The sequence below is a fragment of the Aethina tumida genome, chromosome 7, assembly GCF_024364675.1.
Source record: "Aethina tumida isolate Nest 87 chromosome 7, icAetTumi1.1, whole genome shotgun sequence".
NCBI lineage: Eukaryota > Metazoa > Arthropoda > Insecta > Coleoptera > Nitidulidae > Aethina > Aethina tumida.
The window spans coordinates 11,008,493-11,031,194 of NC_065441.1; the positions used below are offsets into that span (position 1 = coordinate 11,008,493).

General features: G+C 29.2%; 5 protein-coding genes across 5 annotated transcripts; 3 read left to right on the forward strand and 2 right to left on the reverse strand.

Moving 5' to 3' along the window:
• The first annotated feature begins 2,656 nt into the window (after window positions 1-2,656).
• On the forward strand, window positions 2,657-6,507 carry LOC109599216 (kinesin-like protein KIF11-A). Its single transcript, XM_020015175.2, has 11 exons — window positions 2,657-2,836; window positions 2,894-3,170; window positions 3,226-3,386; window positions 3,715-4,052; window positions 4,108-4,402; window positions 4,452-5,004; window positions 5,057-5,290; window positions 5,345-5,662; window positions 5,717-5,863; window positions 5,925-6,260; window positions 6,320-6,507. The coding sequence occupies exons 1-11, from the start codon at window positions 2,784-2,786 to the stop codon at window positions 6,350-6,352; spliced, it is 2,745 nt and encodes a 914-aa protein (XP_019870734.2). The 5' UTR covers window positions 2,657-2,783; the 3' UTR covers window positions 6,353-6,507.
• Window positions 6,508-6,733: 226 nt separating this feature from the next.
• On the reverse strand, window positions 6,734-9,867 carry LOC109599215 (ADP-ribosylation factor GTPase-activating protein 2). The gene is made up of 10 exons (XM_020015174.2): window positions 9,724-9,867; window positions 9,420-9,611; window positions 9,235-9,363; window positions 8,882-9,004; window positions 8,464-8,577; window positions 7,820-8,106; window positions 7,350-7,663; window positions 7,105-7,296; window positions 6,906-7,042; window positions 6,734-6,851 (listed from the first exon to the last, which is right to left on the reverse strand). The coding sequence occupies exons 1-10, from the start codon at window positions 9,793-9,795 to the stop codon at window positions 6,834-6,836; spliced, it is 1,578 nt and encodes a 525-aa protein (XP_019870733.1). The 5' UTR covers window positions 9,796-9,867; the 3' UTR covers window positions 6,734-6,833.
• Window positions 9,868-10,282: 415 nt separating this feature from the next.
• LOC109599193 (protein king tubby) lies at window positions 10,283-17,022 on the forward strand. Its single transcript, XM_020015141.2, has 8 exons — window positions 10,283-10,456; window positions 10,526-10,649; window positions 10,706-10,792; window positions 13,803-13,957; window positions 14,010-14,280; window positions 14,336-14,550; window positions 14,666-14,901; window positions 14,974-17,022. Exons 1-8 carry the CDS (start codon window positions 10,424-10,426, stop codon window positions 15,044-15,046), a joined length of 1,194 nt encoding a protein of 397 aa, XP_019870700.2. The 5' UTR covers window positions 10,283-10,423; the 3' UTR covers window positions 15,047-17,022.
• Window positions 17,023-17,168: 146 nt separating this feature from the next.
• LOC109599185 (elongation factor 1-gamma) lies at window positions 17,169-19,892 on the reverse strand. Its single transcript, XM_020015132.2, has 7 exons — window positions 19,769-19,892; window positions 19,502-19,651; window positions 19,198-19,413; window positions 18,767-18,954; window positions 18,576-18,673; window positions 17,607-18,067; window positions 17,169-17,547 (listed from the first exon to the last, which is right to left on the reverse strand). The coding sequence occupies exons 1-7, from the start codon at window positions 19,778-19,780 to the stop codon at window positions 17,392-17,394; spliced, it is 1,281 nt and encodes a 426-aa protein (XP_019870691.2). The 5' UTR covers window positions 19,781-19,892; the 3' UTR covers window positions 17,169-17,391.
• A 177-nt stretch (window positions 19,893-20,069) lies between these two features.
• LOC109599194 (cleft lip and palate transmembrane protein 1 homolog) lies at window positions 20,070-22,560 on the forward strand. Its single transcript, XM_020015142.2, has 3 exons — window positions 20,070-20,230; window positions 20,285-20,760; window positions 21,273-22,560. Exons 1-3 carry the CDS (start codon window positions 20,141-20,143, stop codon window positions 22,477-22,479), a joined length of 1,773 nt encoding a protein of 590 aa, XP_019870701.2. The 5' UTR covers window positions 20,070-20,140; the 3' UTR covers window positions 22,480-22,560.
• The last annotated feature ends 142 nt before the right edge of the window (window positions 22,561-22,702 follow it).

The following is a 22,702-nucleotide window of genomic DNA, read 5'->3' on the forward strand; positions in this document are numbered from 1 at the left end:
ACAAGTTTTAGTGAAGTGAAATCCTAATTAACATTGTGGTAGGCTCCGATATGTTGTAACACGAGTATAATAACAATTCTTTTCAACATTCATACTTTAATAATAATTAATTGTAAGAATCTGATAATAAAAAAATATATTAAATGTTGGGTTTTCATTTTTCATTTGCTAATTCCTAATATAAAGGTAAAATTTCAAAACCCACACAAAACAAATGTGTGACTGTAAATTCCAATGATAATAGTTTTTATCACGGAACTACAGATGAGAAAGTAATCTTTAAAGCTTTAAAGCAATATGATTTTTTATGATAATTTAACTTTCTAAAGTAGGTAAGTGGTTTGCGGAATATAATAAAAAATTAAAAAACATCAAAGGTATATTCATAGTCATTTATTAGTTATTGTCCCAATTTATTTGCGTTACCAACAAACAAATTTTATGCAGTGATAAAATATATAAATCTTTACCAATAAAATTCTTTTTGTCACCTTTGATGCATAAAAATTTTGGGCTGACTGTTTATTTTTCACATTCATTATATGCAACGTATTTATTTATTTATTTATTGTGTAAATAAGGAGGATGGCTGATTGCAGATCTAAATTTTATTTTAGCTAAATAATATAAGTAGTCTTAATTAAAATTTCTTCAGTTTTAAATTCCTAACAAAATATTGATAAAAATATTACAAATTTCCTTTTTTCTATTGGGGCGTTGTGATCACCTTTATCATTAATTAACCGACTGTAAAATATTTTTTAATAATACAGTACAATAATAATTCTAAATAAAAATCAAATTTTGAGATAAGTAAATCAGAAGAAATATAAACTTTTATCATTTTAAAAATGTTAAAAAATATCAATATTGAGGACATATATATTTTTTCCATAAATTTACGTATATATATTTAGATTTGATAATTATTATTTTAAACATAATTATTCATATTAATACAATAATTAATAATATACATATTACATCAATAAAATGAGCATAATTATTTTAAATTATATTTGCACTACTACAATTAAATTAATAATTTCAAGTTTTTAGTGAACATTTAAACATATAGAAAATTTATATGTTTTATTTATATATTTAATTTCCCAAAATATTAAAAATTAAAAAAAAAAGCAATATTTACCATTTAAAAATATAAAATGACAAATTACTTACCAACGCATTAAAAAATTATTAATCCTCAAAAAGTGCCGCACATAACATTAATCTCCATAAAAACACTTCACCTCACTCAAAAAATATATGTGAGCATTCGCACGGAGAGCACATGTGTAAAGCACTTCTACCAATCTGCATCAACCGGAGCCTTCTTCGCACCCAAAGAACGCCCGTTGTCTCAAGCGTGTGTGTTAAATTGACTTGAATGGTCACACAACCGTGCGCCGCACATTTTAAAGTCGCAAACGTGCACAGAGCCAAGCTTGTAACGTTATATGTTGCTGGTCACCAGAACAAACGGCTGAAAGGATATGAGGAATCGAAGAGGAGAATGCGAAGCGAAGATAAGTATATTGGCGCGGCAGGAGAGAAATTGTCCGGCGAGGTCTCCACTTTCCACCAAGAGGGGATTCCGTCTCAACGGACGTGCATCCGTGAAAGGGATGTGCATCGATTTGCTCATTTATTGTAATTAATTAAGTTTTAAAAAATGTTAATTATAGTTTTGAAGTGAAGAAAATATAATTGCAAAAAATTAAACATAAATTTACACAAATATCTGCTCGTCATTTATATTTTGGATATGTAATATTTATTTAAATATTTTTCCTGTGTTTTAGTATAAAAACGTTTCCTCCAAATTAAGTATTTTCTATGACTACACGTCTCAATAAAATTATTAATTAAATTACATTAAATTAAATTAAATTTACTTTAAATTTGTACTTATAAAAATATGTTAATGAAATGGAAGTATGTCTACTACTTTCATCGAAATCTCGTATCATTTTTTAATAAGAAAACACATCCACTCTCAGGATATCCAATAAAAACTATTTTTAGATATACATTAAAAATCATATTCTTCTTAAGAATGAATATCAACTAGTTTATAGAAAAAGTTGTCATAAATAGCACAATTTTATATTATTATATATTTAGATAAATAATCAACTTTACTATAATGAAAAAATTAAAAATGTATCCAATTTGTATCTGGTTAATTTTAAGGTAGCTGAATGAAACTAAACCAAGACGTATTACATGTAAAAAGATTTTATCATTTCGTATTCACTTGTTTGCATTCTATTGAGGTTAACAAAAAAAATTATTTATAAACACCATGATGGTTTCTGTATAAAGAAGAAATTATCATATCATATTTCATTCACATAAGAAATACAGATAAAAATTATTATTCTTTATTTGAAATTAAAATAAATTTTGAATCAAGAACACACAAATTTCTATACCATGGAACAATAATATTGTAAATGAAAATTTGAGACATTGTTAATTACTACAGTTAACATTTCATTTAATAATTACATTTAATAACTACTTTTATCAGTTCCGTTCCATCATTTCAATTTCCTGAGGGCGGTCTAGTAACTTATAGATCATGGTTGGCACTACTGAAAATGTTGTCTAACTTGTATAACGAATTTTTGATTCAAACCACCATAATGTAAATAAATTTAAGAAACGTCGTTTCATTTTTTGTTATTCGTTTTCAGTATTAAAAATCAAGATACATTATTTCTGTGATAATATTTCAGCACATTTAAGTTATCAAAGTTTAATTTTAATTTAACAGAATGGCACACAACACTAACAAAACACAAAATGTAAAGGTTGCTGTACGAATAAGGTTAGTAAAATTTATATAAGTTTAATCATTTGCTTAATTAATTAATTGTAATTTCAGACCCCTCTCAGATGCAGAGGAATTGAGAAATGAAATCAATATAATTCAGACGGGTATTAAAGGTGAATTACTGATTAAGGACAAGAAGTTCAAAGTTGATAAAATATTTGGACCAGAATGCAGCCAATTTGATGTGTACCAATATGTTGTGTCACCAATGATCCCTGATGTTATTGCTGGCTTCAACTGTACAATTTTTGCATATGGTGCCACTGGCACTGGAAAAACTTATACCATGACTGGCGGTGATATAAATAGTAAACATGATTGGCAACAAGTACAGTTTGCTTATTATTTAAATGAAAATTTGTGTATTAATGTATGTGTTGAAGGATCCGACAGCTGGATTAATACCAAGAGCTGCCATTCAGTTGTTCAGTGAAGTTGAGTGTTTGGAAAATGTTGAATATACAATGCGGATTTCTTTCCTTGAGTTGTATAATGAAGAACTGAGAGATCTGTTGAGTGAGGATGACAAATTTCCACCTTTAAGGTAGTTAAAACATTTTTATAAAAACAATCAGCAACTTACTCAGCTTAAAAAATGCAATATACATATATGGTCAAAATATCTTGTTAATTTAAATTAATAAATAAGTTGTCTGTCTTTAAACAATAATTTATGTTATACAATAAATTGCAAAAGGGCCTTTCAAAATTATTCATACAATAGATTAGTTACTACATATTAATATAATTAAGTAATTTCTGTAAATATTTTTTTCCTTATACAGCTATTAAAAAAATTCGTCTGGTAATATAAAATGAAGTCAATACTCCTCGAATTAAACACTTAACAATTCTATATATTTATTTGGTAGCATTTTTTCTGATCCACACAACAAGGGTTCAGTATATATTCAAGGCATGAAAGAAGTAACCGTCTGCGATCGCAATGATGTATTCGACTTGTTACAAAAAGGCAATAATAGACGCAAATCCGCTCCTACTTTGGTAAATCATCAAAGTTCAAGATCGCATACCGTTCTTACACTGACAGTACACATAAAAGAGATGCTTGATAATGGAAAGCATAAGGTTCGCAATGGTAAACTGAATCTAGTAGATTTGGCCGGCAGCGAGAATATTTCGAAGAGTGGAGCGAAAGATATTCGAGCAGTGGAACTAGCCAACATTAACAAATCCCTGCTCACTCTAGGTAACTATGAATAATAGTAAAAACATATTCCATTAAAAAGATTCTTTTATCTTAGGGCGAGTCATTCAAGCTTTGACTGAAAAAAAAGTTCAATACGTACCTTATCGCAACTCAAAGTTGACACGCATTCTACAAGATAGTCTTGGGGGCAAAACCAAAACTTGTATAGTCGCAACGGTTTCACCAGCCATGTGTTCTTATGAAGAATCCGTCAGCACATTGGACTACGCTCAAAGAGCCCGAGATATTAGAAATAACCCTGAGATTAATGACATAGTGAGTTTAGATGAAATGGAACAGGAGCTAGTTGAGGAGGCGGAACGTCTAAAACGAAAGTTGGAAGAAGTCAGGTAATTTTTGTGTCTATAAAGTGGGACGTAAATAATGAACTTATTTCAGGACCCAAAAAGGTGGCACATCTTTCTATGTGAATCCAGAGAATCACAATCATATGTTGGAGGAAGTAGAAATGAAGCGTCTAGAAATAAGTGAGCTTGAAAATAGGATTACAGTGGAAACAGGTGTTATCAATGAGTTACAAGAAATTCAACAGATAAAATTAAAAGCAATTGAGGACCTACGGGAATCGTTTCAATTGTCTGGGCAAAAAATAGCTAAATATGAAAATCAAATTGTAAAATTAGATGAGCGTATAGAAAAAGAAAGAAATTTATCCAGTTTATTGGAAACTGAACAGAGTGAACTTAGTAAAGAGAGCAAGGAATTGCTGAAAATATCAGAACAGGAAGAGGAGGTTGAAGAAGTATTGCGACAGAAGGCTCAAAAAGCTTTTAACGTATCATCAAATAACGAATCCAGGGTCAAAGAAGTATTTAAATTGATTGAAAATTACATGGAACAAATTGAAGCAAATACCAAAGAATTAGAACAAAAGCGACTCGAAAGACAAAAGTGGATCCAGAATGAAATCATGAACATTCTTGAATTAAAAGTACATATATATATATTTTTATTTTCTACAATAACTGTATAATATTTTTCAGAGAGAACTGATAAAATCGTACTCTATGGCAGTTTGTCATACGTTTACAGAACCAAATGAAGAAATTTCCGCTCAACAAAAATTACTTTCACTTGTCGAAAATATTGTAAAAAATGCTGATTCACTACGAACGCAGTGTATGGATTGTTTTACAACATTGGAAACTAATATTGAAAGTAATCACCAACTCTATCTAGAACGATGTGAAGGAGCTAGTATAAAAATTCAGCTGAGGGTAAAATAAATAAAGTTTATTTCTTTATATATAAATTATAACTTGTTATTTCAGCTAGCTCAGTTTAAGGAAAATTATTTAAAGCAATTAAAAGAATATTATGAAGAATATCATATGTCAGATGAATATCATAATAATACAAAAAAACTAAATAATGCTATTAAAAGCTTCACAGAAGACACTTATAGTGAAGAATTTAAGGAATTTTTTCCAAGTACATATGAAAGTTGGCGAAAAATTGAGTTAAAATATGCTCAGGATCTTATTGAAATAAGGGATAGTAAACTAGATGATAATGAAATGTTATTAAATTCTATTTTTGAATGTGCTAATCTCACTCATAATGCAGTATTTCAATTGATACTTGACAATGTATGTAAAATTTGATCAACAAAAATTTAACATGTTTTAAACGTTGTTTTTTAGATACAAACTTGTTATAGTCTTTTAAAGGCTGACACTGAGGACCTAAAAGTGGCCTATAGTAATTCATGGTCTGAAATCGTAAAAGAAATTCAGAAGATGGCAGACGAATTGCGAAATAACGCAGAAAAATTCGACAAAACTCGAATAGTATGTGTAATTGTCACTTAGGAACAGTGCAGCAAATGTTTAACAATCTTATTTTTATTAGATGGACATGCCAGAATTTACAGAAATCTTAGAAACAATAGATTCATTAAAGAACGACTTGGTGAAAACTGATATCAAGTTTGAAGTGAATCAGAGTCTCATGAACAAGGACGGCGAATTATTAATTCGTTTTCGAAAATGGCTGGAGAATCTGTTGGAGGAAGCTAGAAAATCAACGTTAAGTCCGTTACAAAAAGAAGAAATTGAAGTACATCATGAGGGAGACACTCCTGCACGTAGCGATCGAGTCAGAAAACCTTTGCGGCTAAGCGGTGTGCGGAGGGAAGCGCTTATTGCCGAAAGTCAGTTTGAAACGGATAGCAACGAATCATTGAATGTATGTCAAATGTATATATAATTTTATTCATGTTACTTTAATGTTACTTTTTGTTACAGGAATCGATCGCTTCACTGGACGACTCATTTTAGGATTATTTATTTATAAATAAAAGTTATTTTTATATTGTATTTATGTGTGATTATTTATTAAAACTTAATTTGATTAAATATTAAAATAAAAAGAAAAAAGTTTTTGTACTTATATATTTACAAGAAAGTATTACAAATAAAATAAATACATTAAATTTTGAAAGCTTATTCTGATGTCTAAGAAATTCTTATAATAAAGTAACAATACATGTATAAAATGATAACCCTCATAAAAATACTTCACTAAAAAACTGATTGATTGCAATAAAATATAATTATATTTATATCCTTACATATCTAATAACTATTGGTATATATATATATATTCACAAAACTGAGTTTTAACCACATCTCACAATTAGGCAATAATTGAGGAAGGCACATTTTTCATAAAATTTACTAAATGACCTAGTTTTAACAAATTTATGAATCACAAATGTGCCAAGCAATTAGTAATATATTTTAAACAATTTTGTCAATGCTAATAACCATAGCGATCCTGAAAAAAAGGAATGTATTAACAATTTTTTAATGAATTTTGTAAATTCATTACCTGTAGTGAAGACATGAAACCATTAGCTAAGGAACCAATTTTTCCTGCTACTTTCGTTACACCTTGTCGCACACTTTCTTTTACATCATCCAAATCATATTGTTGTAAGTTGCTTCCATAATTATTACGAGGCATTTCTAAAAGAAATATATATATATATATATACTGCTGATACAAAGATAATATAAATACAACGCACCACTTCCATTTCCGAAAAAGTCTGCAGATGAAATACTGGAAGATCCTTGGAATCTATTAAGGTTTGCTTTTGTTTCATAATCAGTTTCCTGATTATTAAAGAATTGATCAGACGAGATGGCTTTCGCGTTACCAAATTTCTTTTGTGCCTCATCTCCACCTCCGGGAGATTTGTCAACCACTCTTGGTTTATCTGTAACAACAATTATGTTACTACCATAATCCACATTGAAGGTTTGCACCTACCATAAGAACTAAAACTAGGTTTGGGTTTCTCTGGTGTATCATCCACGATGACCCAGCTATCTGTGCCTCTGGCTGAGTTATTACTTGCTTCAGCCAGTAGATCAGCTTTTGCACTAGCATAACCGCTGCTTGTGGACGATGGACTGTTTCTGTACATGCGATCGTAGGACATCGAAAACGACGAATAATCGTCAAAGAAACTGTCATTATCTGATATCCGTAATTTCCCCAGGGAACTAAGAGTTGATGGTTGTGACTGTTGATTTTCTTGTTCTATCACCTGCATATCGCTGACTGCCGAATGTGATACACCCCTATTTTTTTGGCAAAAATATTAAGAGAAATATAACTACAATTATCATCAAAAGAGTGACAATAATTACAATTTTTCCCAATAAACACATAGAACCAAAAAAACCGTTAATGTCAATTGACATTTCAGATATTTCATAAACAATTTCATTACTCACGTTCTAGATCCGATTCCCATTCCGAGTCGCTCGACCTGTTCCGCCTTGCGTGGATCCTGCTTACGGACTTGTTCCTCCTTCTTTTGTACTTCCTTGCCTAAATCTTTATATGCTAGTCTGACAGCGGCGTCCCTCTCCTCTTGCTCCTTGGCTGAAAGGGCAGCTGCTTTGGCCGTTTCTTCAATGGCTCGGAGACGTGATTGTTCAGCCAGTTCGGCCTCACGTTCCAAATCAGCGAAATTCGTCTTCACTTTTGTAGCACCCAGACCAGTTTTCTTGGCGCCCAACTGAAATGTATAGCTTTAACATTAGAAAAAGTAAAATATAATTATCCTACAATACTAATTGTAATTTTCTATTATTATTGTTATAACACACTTCAATGAAAATATTATAAATAAATTTTAATAAAATATATCAATTATTTCAGACATCATTTTTCAATGAAAAATAAAATTTTTATTTCAGTAACAAATGACCAATTTGAATTATTTTTTTTTATTTCAATGAGATGTTATGATAAAATTTTAATTGTAATTATAAATTAGTACATTGTATTAATAAGTTTAGTTATGTACATTTTTCCAATTCTTTAAAATGCTCTTTAATAAGTATTTTATTATTGTTATGCAATATAGACTTACACCAGACTTTTTAGCAGGAGCTTTCCTTGCTGTGATTGTTGATTTTCTAGGTTCTGCAGACTGTGAAAAGTCAACCTTTGGTCCCTCACCAGGGTTTGATGAAGTAACAGTATTCTAAACATAAAAAAAAATATTATTATATCACAAAAACAGGTACTTAAAATCAAATATGATCAAGTCAGGGTTATAAATATGTATGATTTGTACCCATTAAAATTGTAATTATATTGATCATTAAAACTAAAATATGTATAGAATATGATTTTACTTGATACAAACATAGCAACACAGGTGCACCCACATAATTAACATTAGATTATTTTTATCTGAGAAAGCCCTATTTCATATATTTTTTGGGTTTATTATAAATTAGGATATTTTATATTTTAGCACGTTTTTACCTCCCTTTATAAATTACCTTGCTTAAGTGCTGCTCTGGCAAATCAGGAACTTCAGTTGAAGTAAAATTTTCATGTTCAGAGAAGAAATCTACCTCCTTTTCTGTATTGTCATTCTTGTCTTCAATTGGATGAATATGAAGCTAGTAAGTAAAAAAAACACAACTCTTAATGACTAATATTAGTTATGGAAAACAACACAAAATATTAGAGGATGTTAATAATAGCCATGAAAAGAAAAAGCGTTTTAAAACGCTAACCTGTTGGTTCTCCTTGAGGAAGAAACCAGAATATGTATGTTCCAACTAGAATAAATATTACTTTGACATTAATTATTTAAAACAATGTTAAAGATAAAAATAATGAACCTTACCTCCTTGTTATTTTTCAAAGAACTGACAGCAGCTTGGTGCAGTTTTTCTCGGTACAACTGTGCAGCCCGAGAATTATATTTCTTCTGTGCATCTGTAGTAACACAATTGTGTTGTTGGAAGAATTGCAACTAAAAGAAATACTCATTAAAATTATACACTTCCTTAAAATGTAAAATAAATTTACAGCATTGCTATTTCCTCCTAATTGCATCTGTCTCAACTGAACCCATGTCCAATTAGTATCCAACTGTGTGGACCTTACAAATGTTAAATGTACCCCCAAACTTCGATGGACTGCTGAACAGTCTAGGCATATAAAAATTCCATAGGTTACACTGGACCAGGATGGATTTTTTGCATTGCAATCGAAACATGTCTGCAAAAGTAATTCACAATGAACACGTCACGAAAATAACAAACAAGGTTCTTATAACCTATTTTCGCTAATTAAACATATGTGAATTTATTATTAACGTAAAAATCATTACCTTGTTGGCGGGTATTGTTCTTAACCTATTAAACACCGCTTCTATGTCCGATTTAGATGGATGGGAGTCCATTATTTATAAAAATCTTGTCAGCTCAAAGAAAAATTTGACACATACACTGACATCCAAATCACCAATTCGTTCAAGGATGATAAAACAGGTTACCAATAATTTGACTTTCATTTAAGTAAACTGTTTCCCACTAGATGACTCTTAAATATATAAATTTAAAAAATTAAGTAAATGAATATTATATAATTAAGCTTTTCAATAAACGTTTATATTCAGCGGTATACACTAAAAAAAGAGTAAGAAAAGGCAATATTAACAGTTTTTCCAGTAATGAGTAAAAGTAGTTGCATAACTCCAATAAAATGGGAGAATAAATTCAATTTACACCATCTTCGCAATAAATGCTCAATTGAAAATAGACATATTCTTATTATAAATAAGACATCTTAGAAATTATAAGTAGGGCATCGACATATACTAAATATCAAATAAGTAATGGAAAAATGGAGGTCAATCGTCAGTCACGTGACACGAGCGGCTGAATGTTGTAGTAGCGGAGATAGATTCGTAAACAAAACGAAGTTCCGCTATTTTTTGAAGTTTTCACTGTTGAAATCGATCAAATATCTCCCGGAGTAACTTAGTTTAATATACAAACACATCGTTGCGTTGTGCGTGTACTCGAAAAATGGATTCAAGAAGCCAAAAGCTCGAACAGCAGGTAAGATGGAATTGTTATTTTTAAAAACCCAATAATACAATCAATCACAATGTTTATTCGATATTTCAGCGTCAAATAATGGAGAACAAAATGAAACAAAAACGAATGACGTCTGGTATGATACAAGCCTCAGATATTAGAAACAATTCAGCCAAAATTAGATGTAATAGTGGAAATAAAAGAGAATTACACGGTAAGGACGATATTAATTGATTAAATCAATCGTCCTATTCTCATTTCTGTTTGTAGGGTATGATGGGCCTTTACAATATTCAATGAGCCTTGACAATAATCCTGATCAGGTTATATCTGTAATGTCAAGTGCTGAAAGTGTTGGTAAGTACTTTCTTTTTTAATAAAAACGCCCCAAAATATCAATATTAGTTAAACAATAAAATGACCATTGCAATCTCCGATTTTATTGATTGAAATAAATAAATATTTTCATACTTTTAACCCAAAAGAACTGGTGTTTATAAATTATTTTTTTCATATAAATCAAATATAATTTATGTATTTATTAAATTTATTTAAATTAATTAAGTTTAAATTAATTTATTAAATTACGTTAAGTTTATAGCAATAAATATTTTGTTAGTAGTTTTTTTATATAAAAATGGAATCTTATTAGGAAAAATATGAATATTTCCGAACTTATTTATAATTAAATTTATTTTATTTGGTAATGTTGTGTTTGCGGTTGATAAGTATGAACCTATGCAGAACGTACGTCGCTATCTGCCCGCTTTACTTCTAAATTGCGGGCGGTGTTGCCAATTTGTGTTATAAGTCGTATTTGGAGAAATTGTAATTTATTTTTATTTGACATTATATCATGCTTTGTTGTGGCAAATAATTCGAAAGAAATGAAACGAAACAATAAATACGGAATTAAAATTTATTGTAAGAGAGGATATTGTTGTCTAATGCACTTAAGTATGGCATTGAAATGGCCCCCGTTTCGGAATTTATTTCTCCAAATAAATTCATGCATATATGAGAGAAATAAATCTTCTGTAGTTCCAAATTGGTGACGAAGTTTCCTTTTGCATCCCATCCACATGTTCTCAACATTTTGAGTATGAACCATATTATTTTCAAGATGAACGAAATTTTGCTGGTGGATATTTTCAAAAAAAAAAAAGAAATGGAAACCTAATGTAACCTAACCTGACCTATTTTTCAGTTCATTAAAAATAGAATATAAAAAAATTGTCAATAATGTAATTTGTCAATTTCTGTTGAATTTTTGAAAATTTTGTAATTTTTATTAAATTTAATATTGACAATTTTTTTTGATGAACTTTCTGAAAAAAATATAGGTCAGGTTAGGTTATATTAGGTTTTTATTTATTTATTTTTTTTTTTTGAATATATTTTATTTTTGTTGAACTTATTGAGAAAAATAGGAACACAATATAAAAAAATTGTTCATAAAAATTTCAATGAAAAATCTCATTAGTCAATATTTTTCAACTTAAAATTGAATTTTCTATAAGAAAATCTTAATTTTTTACTTGTTGAAAACATACTCTTCGGCGCGAGTACAATATTTTGAAAAAAATAATAGGAAGAATGTCTTTCTTTCTATTTTTTAAAGCCAAAATTAGGAGCTGCGAGTCTAAACAATTAACAAAAGTTTTATACGAACCATAAAAGTAAAGCTAAACATTACATATAATCTCCAATTTGAAAGAAAAGTATACTAATTATTAATTATTATTATTATTTATTATTATTAAAGAAAAACTAGTTAGGAATTTTATATAAAATTTGGTACCTCATTTGAGACTCCAATTACCTCAAAAAATAACTTGTTTAAAATTTAAGAACGAAATAACAATGCTGAAAATAAACAAATAATAATAAGTACATTTTAATAGAATAAACATATCAAAAATACCATTAACAAATAAAACTATGTAAAAATACAAATACACAAAACGAGGCACAAGACACAAAAGCGCAAAGACTAATAAGAAAATAATGAAATGAAATGTGAATGGCAACACAGCGTATGAAGCTCACGCCGGTTGTCGGTGACGTACGTTGGGGATATACCCATACTTATCAACCGCAAACACAACATTACCTTTTATTTTTATTTATTTTAGTCACTATATGGTTATACAATAAATTATATGTATGCACAAATATTGATTATAATGAATAAATAAGATATGTCTAGAACAATTGACTTTATATAATGATTTCATAGTAAGAAAATTAAAAATCTGTTTTTATCATTCATTACATTAAAAATTCATGATTTCCTTAAAGTTTAGAACAGTGTAATTTCTGTTTTACATACATCTGCAGAACACTGATGTAAAGAGTAATTTTATATTCCAAGAAGCAAACAGTTCCAATGATATAAACTACCACCTTATTTGATGTGAGTTGATCAATAAGTCAGGAATAATATTAGAATAAAAGATAAAAAAACTTAAATGATGTTATCGTTGTATTTTCCGTATGCATTTAGGTTTAACCGAGTCGCAATCGATTTTAGTTAAAAACTTTCTTTTAAATCTAATTATGTATCACAAATATATATTTAACATGTTGTTTATTACACTCTATTTACTAACAGTATTAACGTAATTTACAAAATTATTAATAATTAATAATAATATAATAATAATTGAAATTATTTCATTATTTATGTGAATAATTTTTTAGTTCATACATTATTTTACGTATATTACTCTTATATACTTTTTAAATTATAATTTGTTTTATTAAATTTTAGCATTTACAATATTAACTGTTTCAAAAATACTAATTATACTACTATTAACACTCTAAAATTCACATCATTTACATTTTCTATACATATTTAAATAGGATATTAATTAATTTTTGTTATTTTTTCTTATGTAAAAGATTTTGTACCATATACATAAAATGTATATTTAATTTTCTAAATTGTTTATTTTGCACTTGTTTTTTAACCATGATATCATAAACTACATAATTTACCTCAAATGTTATTTTTAAATCTTAAATTTCCATATTTAAAAGTTTACTTTAATAATTGACGGTACTAATAAATATGTATAAATTATAATTTTGAATTATGAAAATTTTATTATTCATCAGTTTAGTGATATTTTAGTTAAAATATTAATTATATTTTTTCCACGACTAAAATATTCAAAAATATATAATATATACACTTAACTGACATTGTTTTTTATTTTATAACTTTCAGTTTTGCATTATTTACAAATATTATGCGTTTTATTTTTCTTAAAGACAAAATTTCATTTCACTGTGTATAATTATAACTAACGTCCATCGTAAATTTGATTATAATTTTGTTATATTATATTTCCCTCCTCAGATGATATTGTGGAAGATTTAACCACAGGAAATCCCGATTTAATGGATGTAGAAGACGATGAATCCTCTCCAGTGACAGCTACCACACCAAGTAATGGCAATGTTCCTATTAACCCCATTGCAGATAAACCCAATTTTATTAATCAAAATAATGGGGTACGTCTTACAGTTGTTGGTTTATTATACATTATTAAACTAAAATTTATAGAATACCGAAATCGAAGGCAATATTGAGGGTAACGTGGAAAAATTCGTCCTACAGCCGGCCCACTTAAAAGTTTTATATAAATGTAGGATAACCAGGGACAGAAAGGGTATGGACCGAGGATTGTACCCCACATATTTTTTGCACTTGGAACGGGACTATGGAAAGAAAGTGTTCCTTCTAGCTGGTAGGAAACGAAAAAAGAGTGCGACCAGTAACTACCTCATCAGTACTGACCCCACTGATCTTTCCAGAGGTGGCGACGCATTTGTTGGTGATTTACTAAATATTTAATTTTTTATGTAAATATATAATCTTTGCGTCTTCAGGTAAATTACGTTCGAATTTATTGGGTACACAATTTACAATATTCGATAATGGAGTGTCGCCTAGGAAGGCAAATTTTAAAGAAGGAGCGACTCCGAGGCAGGAATTGGCAGCGGTGATGTACGACACTAATGTTTTGGGCTTTAAAGGACCGCGAAAGATGACCGTTTTACTTCCGGGTATGGTTGACGAGGAACGGGTTGCCATACATCCTCAGGTAACTAATTATAAATACAAATACTAATTTGTACCAACAAGTATTTCATTTTCAATATGCATCCAAAAAAAAAAAAAAAAACAAATAACTGTAGCTAATTGTGATATTGTTACAGGACGACAGTGAGGGTTTAATAGAATCCTGGAAAGCGAAAAATACTTCAAATATGATTGAGCTTCATAATAAGACTCCTGTATGGAACGACGAAACTCAATCGTATGTGTTGAATTTCCACGGACGAGTGACGCAGGCGTCAGTCAAGAATTTTCAAATTGTGCACGACAGCGACACTGAGTACATCGTTATGCAGTTTGGTCGTGTTGCGGAGGACATCTTTACCATGGACTATAGGTGAAAACATATTTTCTCTCATTTATATTATGCTTTGAAAGACTGATTACTAACAAAATTATATGTTTTCAGGTATCCATTATGTGCATTCCAAGCATTTGCAATAGCCCTGAGCAGTTTTGATAGTAAATTGGCCTGTGAATAAGGCTATAACAAATATATTTCAATGTGCCTCAAAAACGTAATGATAATTGAGCTTATGTCCACTTAAGTATGATTTTATGCCTATCATTTTCGTATTTCACTATGTTACGTGTGAAATCAAAATTTTTTGTAGATTTACAGTTTGTTAATTTAATGCTTTTTTATTACTGTTCAACTGTGATACAATTTGTCAATATACTTATTTGGAATTATTACCAGAAACCAGTGGATTTGTTAATAAATATTAATGTGTATTAAATATTTAAGATTGGAGGAAAACTGAATAAGATATCTTTGTTATTATTTTTTAATAATATATTTACATATTGATATGATAAAGGATAAATCTAAGTATTAAAGATTCTATTCAAACAAATTCCCTCCGTTTTTCCTCAATAGAAGTATTCAGTGCATTTCGTTTATCTCCAATCAATCGTTGTTGTTAAATACCAGCTTTAGATGTTGTAGACTGCAACAGACATTCTGTTATAGGTAGCCTAAAATAATGTCAGGGTGTCGCAAAACAGTTCAATTAAAAATGTTTCTAGTCGTTTTTTAGTATTTTTATATTTTTAATTTTTTTGCTTAGACCATAGTTTAAGGTATATCACTATTAATTGATAAGTACTGATTTTATTCAAGGAATTGAGGTATTTTGATAATGTTTGAACACCCAGAAAAAATCATAAAAAATACTACTGTGTCATGTATTGCCTTATATTTTGCCTTAATCATTTAGTTAGTGTTTGATATATTTGCACTATATATCAATTAAACAGAAGCAATACTTTTTTATAAAATACTATTTTAGAATGTTAACATACAATTTGACTCTTATTTATTTCTATAATTTTATGTATTTATTGTGTCTGTTTAATTGTTAGTAAATTTATAAAATTTGCATACTTAACGAATGTTGTGTCTTAATATAAGATTGATGTTCACATTTTATCTAGAATAATTTAGTGTATTATACTAAGTATTTTCTAAGTTAGTGTATATGTATATTTTTGTAAGTTTTCTATTTTTTCGGTGAATATTTAGTATAATATAAATATTTTATTAAATTTTGGTGTGTTCAAGAAACATATTTAGGAATATTAAAACATCGAAAACGTTCGAACCCAATCAGTATTCGTATGTACATTTTTGTAATTATAGGTGTACCATTACAATTTAAGAATAAGAGCTCAGGTTTTTTTGATAAAACTCACAATTTTGATTGCTAATATACACTTATCAAATATCTGTGAATCAAAGATCACACATTTACACATTTTATTGTTGTGAATTTATGATTTTCAAAATCAAAAATTATGCACATTTAGTGAAACTTATAAAATAAATTAAATTAAAATGTATCCTCACTTTAAATTACCACAAAATACTAGTTTATTACATTTACACATATATAAAATTAATAGTTTGAGATTTATTTTCTTATATTTACAGTATAATTTTTAATTTTTGTTATGAGAATTAATAATGAGGTTATAAAAATTTTTAATTTTATTATTTATTACAATTTTATTTTTTGAACTTGGTTTTATGTATGTAATTATTAATATTCATAAATGATCCACTAAAATATTAAATCAAATTTCAGAATTTTTGCTTCAGTGGTGGTAGTTAATTTTAATTCTAATTCCATCCAAATCATTCCAGAGTGTTCTATTTATAAACAATGTAATTTTACAAAACTACACTTTTTTATAATAAATTCTCTATTGTACATGAATTTGGAAAATTTACTAAAAAATATTTTTTTTATATTAAATTTAAAATTTATGATCTCAAAATATACGCTTAAATTTTAATTGTTCAAGTTGCCTATTCATTTCAGAAAGGTTTCTTTCTGCAGGCGTAACAAAAAGTTGTAGTTATTGCTCAATTTTAAAAACACAATAGTGGCGTCATTCTTAAGGCTCATTCAAATTTTTGTACACAAAATGTAAAAATAAAAATGTCACCAATGAATTTTTATTTCATTTAAACCCCTAATTAAAACAATATTTTACATTTTTAATAATAAAACTCTAATTTTTTGCATATATCTTTTCAAATATTAATAATTTATTTTACGTCACAATTATTTATTATGTTTAACAAATAAAACAAATATGTAAAGAAATGTATTATATTTTAACCTCATTCTATTATACAATGTGGGATGGAAATAAATAAGGTTTCACTCCATTGAATCAAACATAAAAGATAAACATGGGAACAATAAAAAGGACAAGAATAACATAAAAAAACATGTTTACAAGTATCTTTGATTTTTACAAGGACATGGAGTCGATCATATTGTTGGTGTATACGTTAACGGAATTCAAAATAAACAAATTATTTGAAGATTTTTCCTTGGTTGAACTTTCTTCCATCTTTGTCTGTGCCAGTCCATGAGAAGTATTGGGCAACTAATTTTTTAGTTTCTTCAGACTTTGGATCAAGTTTTTTCCAGTCATAAACTTCATAGTCTACTTGCCAGTCAGGGCTCAACTGTATAAAAATAAAGTGTGTTACTACAATGTTAATGTAAAACAAAAATAAACACTTACAGTGAAGGCGAGATCTTGGCCCCTCCAGAACCAGATACCAGAGATGGTGCTGTTATTATCTTCACCAAACAGACAGACGGAAGCGAAAGCTTGTTTGCGCATTTTATCCAAACGTTGGAACATACCAGTGATCAGGTTACAGCTCATGAACACCTTAGAAAGTTCTTCTGGGTATTTGTATTCTCCATACCAAATGGAGTAGTGTTCAGGATCAAACTTTTCCCAGAAGTAGGGGATGGATTTGGCTTCATCCTCGTTGGAGTAGAAACGTTTGAAGTCGTCGACGTTGAAGGTACCCTTTGGCATAGCGTCGAATGGATCCTTGCTCTTGGGTTCGGCGGCTAGAGCAGCATCAGCGGCATCGAGTTCTTCAGCTGGTTCTTTTTCCTTCTTAGGTTGTTCTTTTTTAGGTTGTTGTTGTTGCTTTTGCTGTTTCTTCTCCTCCTTCTTCTTATTTTTGTCTGTAAATGTTTAATTGTTATAAATTCAAATTGTGACATTTTTTATTGTATCCAGGTAAACAAAATTCAGTAGTTACAGTTCAACTACATGAATCAATCTACCATACTACAAAATTAAAAATAAAATTGAAACAAGTTTACTTTAAAAGATTATAGCACAAAATATATTTACTATTTCATTCTTTTTTATAATATATATATATATATATATATATATATATATATATATAAATATAGAATAGAATAATAATCCAAATACACAAGTCACTACTAAAAAATATTTACTCTAATCCATTTAACATTTAACAATTTAACTGTAAAATATAACTAAGATAGAAACGTCGACATCTACTCGCAATAATTTTACTTACTCCGACGTTTACTGTTATTTTTCTCGCCTGAATTAGCAATCGCAGGCGCATTGCTAATAACGAGAGCAGCTTGCAAACGAACAAAATATGTTTAGCTTAATGAAATAATAAAAATGCAATTAAATAACTGTACTTACTGTCTTGTGCGGCACCGGCGACGGCTGGTTTACTGCAAAGTTCGACTTGTCCTACCACAGCTTTGAATTGAGGTTGGTTAATCAGGGTGTTGAACCACCTATAATAGAGATTATTTAATTAAATATATTTTAAAATATTTATTGTAAATTAAATAGTTGAAAGTGACCAGGAGCTTAAATATTGATAATACCTGTTAACATTGGCAAATTGCTTCCTGTAGTCAGGGTCGAGGACGTATTTGTAGGCTTGGAGGAGGTTGCAAGCTACAGCAATGTCAGCAAGAGTAATGCGCTCACCAACCAAGTAAGTGCGAGTAAGAAGGTGGCTGTTCAAAACACTCAGGGCAGCTTTTAAATCATCTTTTGCCCTTTGGAAGGCCTGCAAATAAAAATAACTACATTACCATCAATAATTTTAAATTTTACTACATAAAATAGTATCACCTTATCATTTATCTTGCTAATCAATATTATTTAAATGTGAGAAAATGATCAAATAATCTGTGTAAAAATTTAAAATTCATCATACTAACTGAAATTATGCAGTGTTCAACAAATTTGTTAAAATTTTTAAGGAATAATCCAATTGGAATACAAGTTTAACTTTGGTAAAACCTCATACCTCATTGGAGCTGGGTGAATTTTGGAGGATTCCCAAAATGGGGAATACCCAAGCACAGGCTGGTGGTAAAATCTGTCCCTCAGCAAAACCAATCCATTGGAGGATCTGGGCCTTGTCAAATTCAGATTTGCCTCTGAGTTGTTCATTGGCAACATAGTAAGCAATTGCGTTACCATCTTCCAAGTATTTGCCATCAGATGTTTCGAAGGCAGGTACCTAAAAATGTCACAATTTTAAATATGTAACCTGCAAATGACAGCTTGATATTTACAAAACAAATATTTTGCAAAATACTTGAACTTACTTTTCCTGAAGGGAACTTCTTTAAAAAGTCCTTGGTCTTGTTAGTTTCGCCAAATACGAAATTCGGTGCCACTTTGACATTTGCTTTCGCATATTGGGCAGCAATCAGTGCTTTTGCCGCACGGAAATTATCGGGATAAGTGTATAAAGTCTGTAACAAATACCAAATAAAATTAGAATTATGAACTCAAGGAACTTCCGTTTTATGTAATTTATGATTCGATGGCTGTTATAAGTTCAGATAATCGAAAATTTAAAGTTTACTTACACCAGCAGCCATTCTTTCCACACTGCTTAAAAGGAAAAGAACTAGATTTGATGAATCATATGGGATATATAGATTTTTGTGTTGGCACTACTGAATAATAGTTCAAAATTTAACAATTTTTTTCTGTTTTACATAAAAAATTATCAATTAAAGTCATACAAATTGCTGATTCGAAAAGATAAATAAACGAAAAAGAGTCATTTTTGACATTAATGCTAAACAAATTGGATTTAATATACAAACAATGTTACCATACAAATAAAACGTCATATCCCGGCGAAAAGTGCAACTTGGACCAACCTGACAAAATCAAAATAGTTTTGTCACATGAGTGACATGACAGTTTAGATATTTCTTAAAATAAAATTTAAGATGAGTGAAACTGCTACAAAAAACGGTACAAACAAAGATAATGCTGTTACACCCGCGGGCGACCAAAATCCGGGAGGGAATCAGGCTAATGTAATCTTATGAAATATTTATTTTGCTTATAGACTAATTTTTGTGATTTTTCAGGGAAACCCACCACCCAGACAACCTACAGGATTAGAATCTTTCTTTGCTATTGCCAAAAGCCTTATTTTAAGAGCTTTGATTGTCTATTTCATAACATCATTCTTTCGGAAACCTCCTGCACAACCAGTTAATGACTCTGGGGTAGCAATACCATCAAAAACAGCATTAAATCTCTTTAAAGAAGGCACACCACTGGCCCTCCATGTGTATTTATCAGAGAGTGAGATTTTAGAAGATCTTAGTTACAATAATTTATTTTGGTTCAAAAATGGCTTGACTTATGGTGACTGGAACTCTGGGCCTTATATGGATGGTTCATATTCAATAGAAAAGCCAGTGCCAATTAGTGACAATATCAGAAATAATGGTTCACTCTATATCCATGCATTTATTACCAGAGATGGTGAAAGCCCTAATCCAAAAGCACCTAATTATTCCAAAGACAGTTTTTCTTCTGTGTTTAAGCAACTAAATAAGTAAGTTTTGAAATTATTATTAATAAAATTATAATTATAGATGTAACAGTGCTTCAGTTAGTTCATTTTATATATATTCTACAAATGGTTCATTACATAAATACAGTTCTAAATATTATGAAATTTAGATAACATTGTTTATTTTGTAATTTATAGTGATAAAAAAATCACCTAAATGGTTATTATGTGTCACAAAGTACCTGTTATGAATGGAAAAATTATTGAAAAGTTGGAACTTTGGTTAATTTAAATTTTAAATATACTATTGTAAATTGTTTTAAAAAAATAAAATGATAAAGTTTTATACTTGACAATTTAGCAATTTAAAAAATTATTAATATTTTTTTTAAAAAAATATGAATAAAATAATTAAAACATTAATTGAAAAAAATTAGATATATAATAATATATTTATTTTTATTTGGAAAATACTTATTCTTTTAAAATATTGAGAAATCATTACAGTTTGTGTAATGATAAAGGATTCATAATTTAATGTTTATTTGTTCCAGGTATAAGAAATTAAAGAAGTCCGTTACAAAAAATCTTTTGACAGGAGAGACAGAAAATGAAGAACTCAATGATGGAAAAATCATCTCCCACTGGCATCCAAATTTTACCATTAATCTTGTCACTGATCAGACAGCTTGGACTGTTGGAAGTGTGCCTGCTCCACTTGATCAATTCATCAAATTCACATCAGATGGTCAATTTTACAAGCCAGTGTTGTTTGGGAATGATTTCTGGAACATGGCCAGGGATTATAAGCCTTTAAATGACTCCCTCACATTGAGAATAACATTTCAACCACTAAGTCTGCTCAAATGGCAAATGTATGCTGCTCAAAATATGAGACAGATGTGGAATTTCTTTGGGGATCAAGAAAACCAATCAGATGAAGATCAAGACACTCTCAAGGAAACACTTTTGGACACCAATCCATACCTTTTAGGCGTGACCATCTTTGTATCTTTGCTACATTCCATTTTTGAAATATTGGCTTTCAAAAATGATATCCAGTTCTGGAATAATAGGAACTCGCTAGAAGGGTTGTCAGTTAAATCAGTTTTCTTTGGGGTATTTCAGTCACTCATTGTTCTCCTCTATGTTTTGGATAATGAAACCAATACCTTGGTTAGAATTAGTTGCTTCTTGGGGCTTGGCATTGAACTGTGGAAAATCAACAAAGTCGTTGATGTAAAATTAGATGGTTGGAAGTTACAATTCACCGATAAAGGTTCCTATGTTGAGAGTAGCACTAAACAATATGATGAACTAGCATTTAAATATTTGTCATGGCTTTGCTTCCCTTTGTTGGCAGGATACAGTGTATATGCACTTATTTATCTTGAACATAAGGGATGGTACTCCTTTGTTCTTGATCTCTTGTATGGATACTTATTGACCTTTGGATTTATTATGATGACACCACAATTATTTATTAATTACAAACTGAAGTCTGTAGCTCATTTGCCATGGAGAATGTTAACTTATAAATTCTTGAATACCTTTATTGATGACATGTTTGCGTTTGTCATAAAAATGCCCACCATGTATAGAATAGGGTGTTTCAGAGATGATATTATCTTTTTAATATTCCTTTATCAAAAATGGATATATCCTGTTGATAAGACTAGGAGAAATGAATTTGGATTTTCTGGAGAAGAGGTTTCAAAAACTATTCAAGATAAATCCATAGAAAATAAAAAAGAAGATTAAATCAAATATATATTACGCATATGAATGTCACGTATTATACATATTATATTATATTATAAATATATTTGAGGATAAATGTTACGTCTTGTTAATAAATGTTGTAATGCGACATAAGTTGTAGCATTTAATAAATATGTTGTGATATTGTTGTACTAGTACAATTTTTGTTAATTTATAATTTTAGTTACAGTATGTACCTATATAAATGCGGTTTATTTTTATC

Bases quoted from the DNA above. Each gene is read 5' to 3' on its own strand.
- LOC109599216 (XM_020015175.2), top strand. From the start codon at position 2,784: ATGGCACACAACACTAACAAAACACAAAATGTAAAGGTTGCTGTACGA. The intron at 3,387-3,714 runs GTAGTTAAAACA...TTTATTTGGTAG, and splicing joins GACAAATTTCCACCTTTAAG to CATTTTTTCTGATCCACACA. The intron at 4,403-4,451 runs GTAATTTTTGTG...AACTTATTTCAG, and splicing joins CGAAAGTTGGAAGAAGTCAG to GACCCAAAAAGGTGGCACAT.
- LOC109599215 (XM_020015174.2), bottom strand. From the start codon at position 9,795: ATGGACTCCCATCCATCTAAATCGGACATAGAAGCGGTGTTTAATAGG. The intron at 7,664-7,819 runs GTGAGTAATGAA...CCAAAAAAATAG, and splicing joins ATGGGAATCGGATCTAGAAC to GGGTGTATCACATTCGGCAG. The intron at 7,297-7,349 runs GTAGGTGCAAAC...TTGTTGTTACAG, and splicing joins ACCTAGTTTTAGTTCTTATG to ATAAACCAAGAGTGGTTGAC.
- LOC109599193 (XM_020015141.2), top strand. From the start codon at position 10,424: ATGGATTCAAGAAGCCAAAAGCTCGAACAGCAG. The intron at 10,793-13,802 runs GTAAGTACTTTC...TTCCCTCCTCAG, and splicing joins GTCAAGTGCTGAAAGTGTTG to ATGATATTGTGGAAGATTTA. The intron at 13,958-14,009 runs GTACGTCTTACA...TAAAATTTATAG, and splicing joins TTATTAATCAAAATAATGGG to AATACCGAAATCGAAGGCAA.
- LOC109599185 (XM_020015132.2), bottom strand. The intron at 18,955-19,197 runs GTATGAGGTTTT...TTTTATTTGCAG, and splicing joins ATTCACCCAGCTCCAATGAG to GCCTTCCAAAGGGCAAAAGA. The intron at 18,068-18,575 runs GTAAGTACAGTT...AAACATTTACAG, and splicing joins CGCCGGTGCCGCACAAGACA to ACAAAAATAAGAAGAAGGAG.
- LOC109599194 (XM_020015142.2), top strand. From the start codon at position 20,141: ATGAGTGAAACTGCTACAAAAAACGGTACAAACAAAGATAATGCTGTT. The intron at 20,231-20,284 runs GTAATCTTATGA...GTGATTTTTCAG, and splicing joins CGGGAGGGAATCAGGCTAAT to GGAAACCCACCACCCAGACA. The intron at 20,761-21,272 runs GTAAGTTTTGAA...TATTTGTTCCAG, and splicing joins GTGTTTAAGCAACTAAATAA to GTATAAGAAATTAAAGAAGT.